Genomic DNA, 2,246 nt, shown 5'->3' on the forward strand with positions numbered 1-2,246 from the left:
CTGCGGAGCCTGTGGTTCTGTTCACGCTGCTTCGGCCGCTCGATGCTGATCGTGTCTCACTGTCCAGACTCCAGTTCATCATCGCTCCGAAAACGCTGATTGGAAAAAAATTTTATCAAATTTTCACAAATTTTTTTTATAAAACTTGTTGTTAGTTAGTTTTAACAGTTTGTTATATTGACCCAGAATCAAAGCTCACATCTTTAAATGTCTCATTACTCTGATATCTAGTTTATTATCATGTTTTTGTCAAATTTTCGCAACATTTTTATAAAAACTTGTTGTCAGTTATTAGTTGATTGACTAATTGATCCACTGACTAATCACTGCAGCACTAAAACAACCTGAGCTGCAACAATAAGTCAATTCACTGATTAGTTGACCAATACCATTTTTTTTTAAAGTCCTTTTTTTAAAGCAAAAATACCAAAATGTTACTAGTTTCAGATGATTATTATTGGCTTTTTTTGTCATATATACATAAAAACAGTTTTTAAGAGTTTGTATATTGACCCAGAATCAAAGCTCACATCTTGAAATGTCTCATTACTCTGATATCTAGTTTATTATCATGCTTATGTCACTTTTTTAATCAAATTTTGCAAAATCTTTGTAAAATCTTTGTAATAAATGCTGTCAGTTATCCGTCGATTGAGTAATTGATCTATTGACTAATAATTGCACTTCTAGAAACTCAAGCTGCAACAATAAGTCAATTCACTGATTAGTTGATTAACAGAAATTCTTTTTAAAGCAAAAATACCAAAATTTTACTAGTTTCAGATGATTTTTGTCTTTTCTTTGTCATATATGACAGTAAACTGAAAATCTTTGAATTTTCTACAGTTAGTCAGACAAAAAAAAGACATTTAAAGACATTAATTTTAATTTTAATTCTGATATTTATGGACAAAATGCTTAATTAGTTAATTAATAATGTAAATAATCACTAGTTGCAGCTTTATAAGAGACTCCTTCTGGATTGTTTCCTTTTTTTCTGTCTCTACATTTTTCTAATTCTTTGAACTTTGAACATTTGTTAGAAACTTTCATCGATACTAAAGCCGAGTGTAAACATGTCAGCGTCTATTTTAAGCTCTTTTTTTCCTCCTGCTTCACATGTTGGATTAAACAGGTTTTCTCTTTTTTCTGCTGCCAAAGTCTTTTTCCATTTTCTCTCCGCCAGCTGGTCAAGGGTCTCCTGCTGCCGCTCGGGCCCACAGCTCACTTCCTACTTTCTCCGGCACCTGTTCCTTTTTGGCAAAGCCGACCGGATCCTGAAAGCTTGGAGCCGAGCCATCTGCCGTCCAACTCTGCACCATTTTACCCCCCCCCCCCCCCCCCCCCCCACCCCCCCCCTTAGCCCCTCGAGTTGCTGCATGCATCCTGATTTCTTTTCTCTCTTTATTTTTTTTTTCTTTCCCAGCTCTGAAAAATGGAGCTTAACACGGATTGGCTGGCAAATCCCAAAATCACCGTTTAGCTGCAGCGAGTTTGCAGGTTAAATGAAGGAAGGAAGGGAGGAAGGAAGAAGGGAGGGAGGAAGAAGGGAGGGAGGAAGGAGGAAGGATGGAGGGAAGGATGGAAGGCAGAAAGAAGGAAGTAAAGGAGGGAGGAAGGAAGGAAGGAGGGAGGAAGGAAGGAAGGAAGGAAGGAAGAAGGAAGGAAAGGAGGGAGGAAGGAAGGAAGGAAGGAAGAGGGAGGAAGAAGGAAGGATAGGAGGAAGGAAGGAGGAAGGAGGAAGGAAGGGAGGAAGAAAGAAGGAAGTAAAGGATGGAGGGAGGAAGGAAGGAAGGAAGGAAGGAGGGAAGGAAGGAAGGAAGGAAGGAAGGAAGGAAAGGAGGAGGAAAGAAGGAACGAGGGAGGGAAGGAGGGAGAAAGGAAAAGAGGAAGGGAGGAAGGAAGGAAAGAAGGTCAGAGGAAAGAAGGAAGGGAGGAAGGTAGGGGAGAGGAAAGGAAAGAGCTTAACACGGATTGGCTGGCAAATCCCAAAATCACCGTTTAGCTTCAGCGAGTTTGCAGGTTAAATGAAAAGCATGACATGTGCAGCGCGGCTCGTTTGCCTCATGAAGCCAAGTGACGGATAAACTGTCATATCACGTAAGTTATTCTCACCTTGGTCGATAACAGCGTGACGTTAAACTCTAATGAGCTTTATTTATCCCATAAATGATGTTTCAGCTCAAGAACTGAAGCATCATTAACCCTCCTGGTGTCCTCGAGTCAAGGAAGGAAGGAAGGAAAGA

The 2,246-nt window shown here is 40.0% G+C and overlaps 1 protein-coding gene across 1 annotated transcript in view; it reads right to left on the minus strand.

Annotated features, from left to right (window-relative positions):
• The window catches only part of phf21b (PHD finger protein 21B), a 17,328-nt gene extending 16,006 nt beyond the window's left edge, over positions 1-1,322 (minus strand). The window contains 1 exon segment of the mRNA XM_062444182.1: positions 1,236-1,322. Within this exon segment, the coding sequence (XP_062300166.1) occupies positions 1,236-1,322 (87 nt within the window).
• Positions 1,323-2,246: the final 924 nt, after the last annotated feature.

Source organism: Scomber scombrus, chromosome 22 (assembly GCF_963691925.1).
Source record: "Scomber scombrus chromosome 22, fScoSco1.1, whole genome shotgun sequence".
Lineage (NCBI taxonomy): Eukaryota > Metazoa > Chordata > Actinopteri > Scombriformes > Scombridae > Scomber > Scomber scombrus.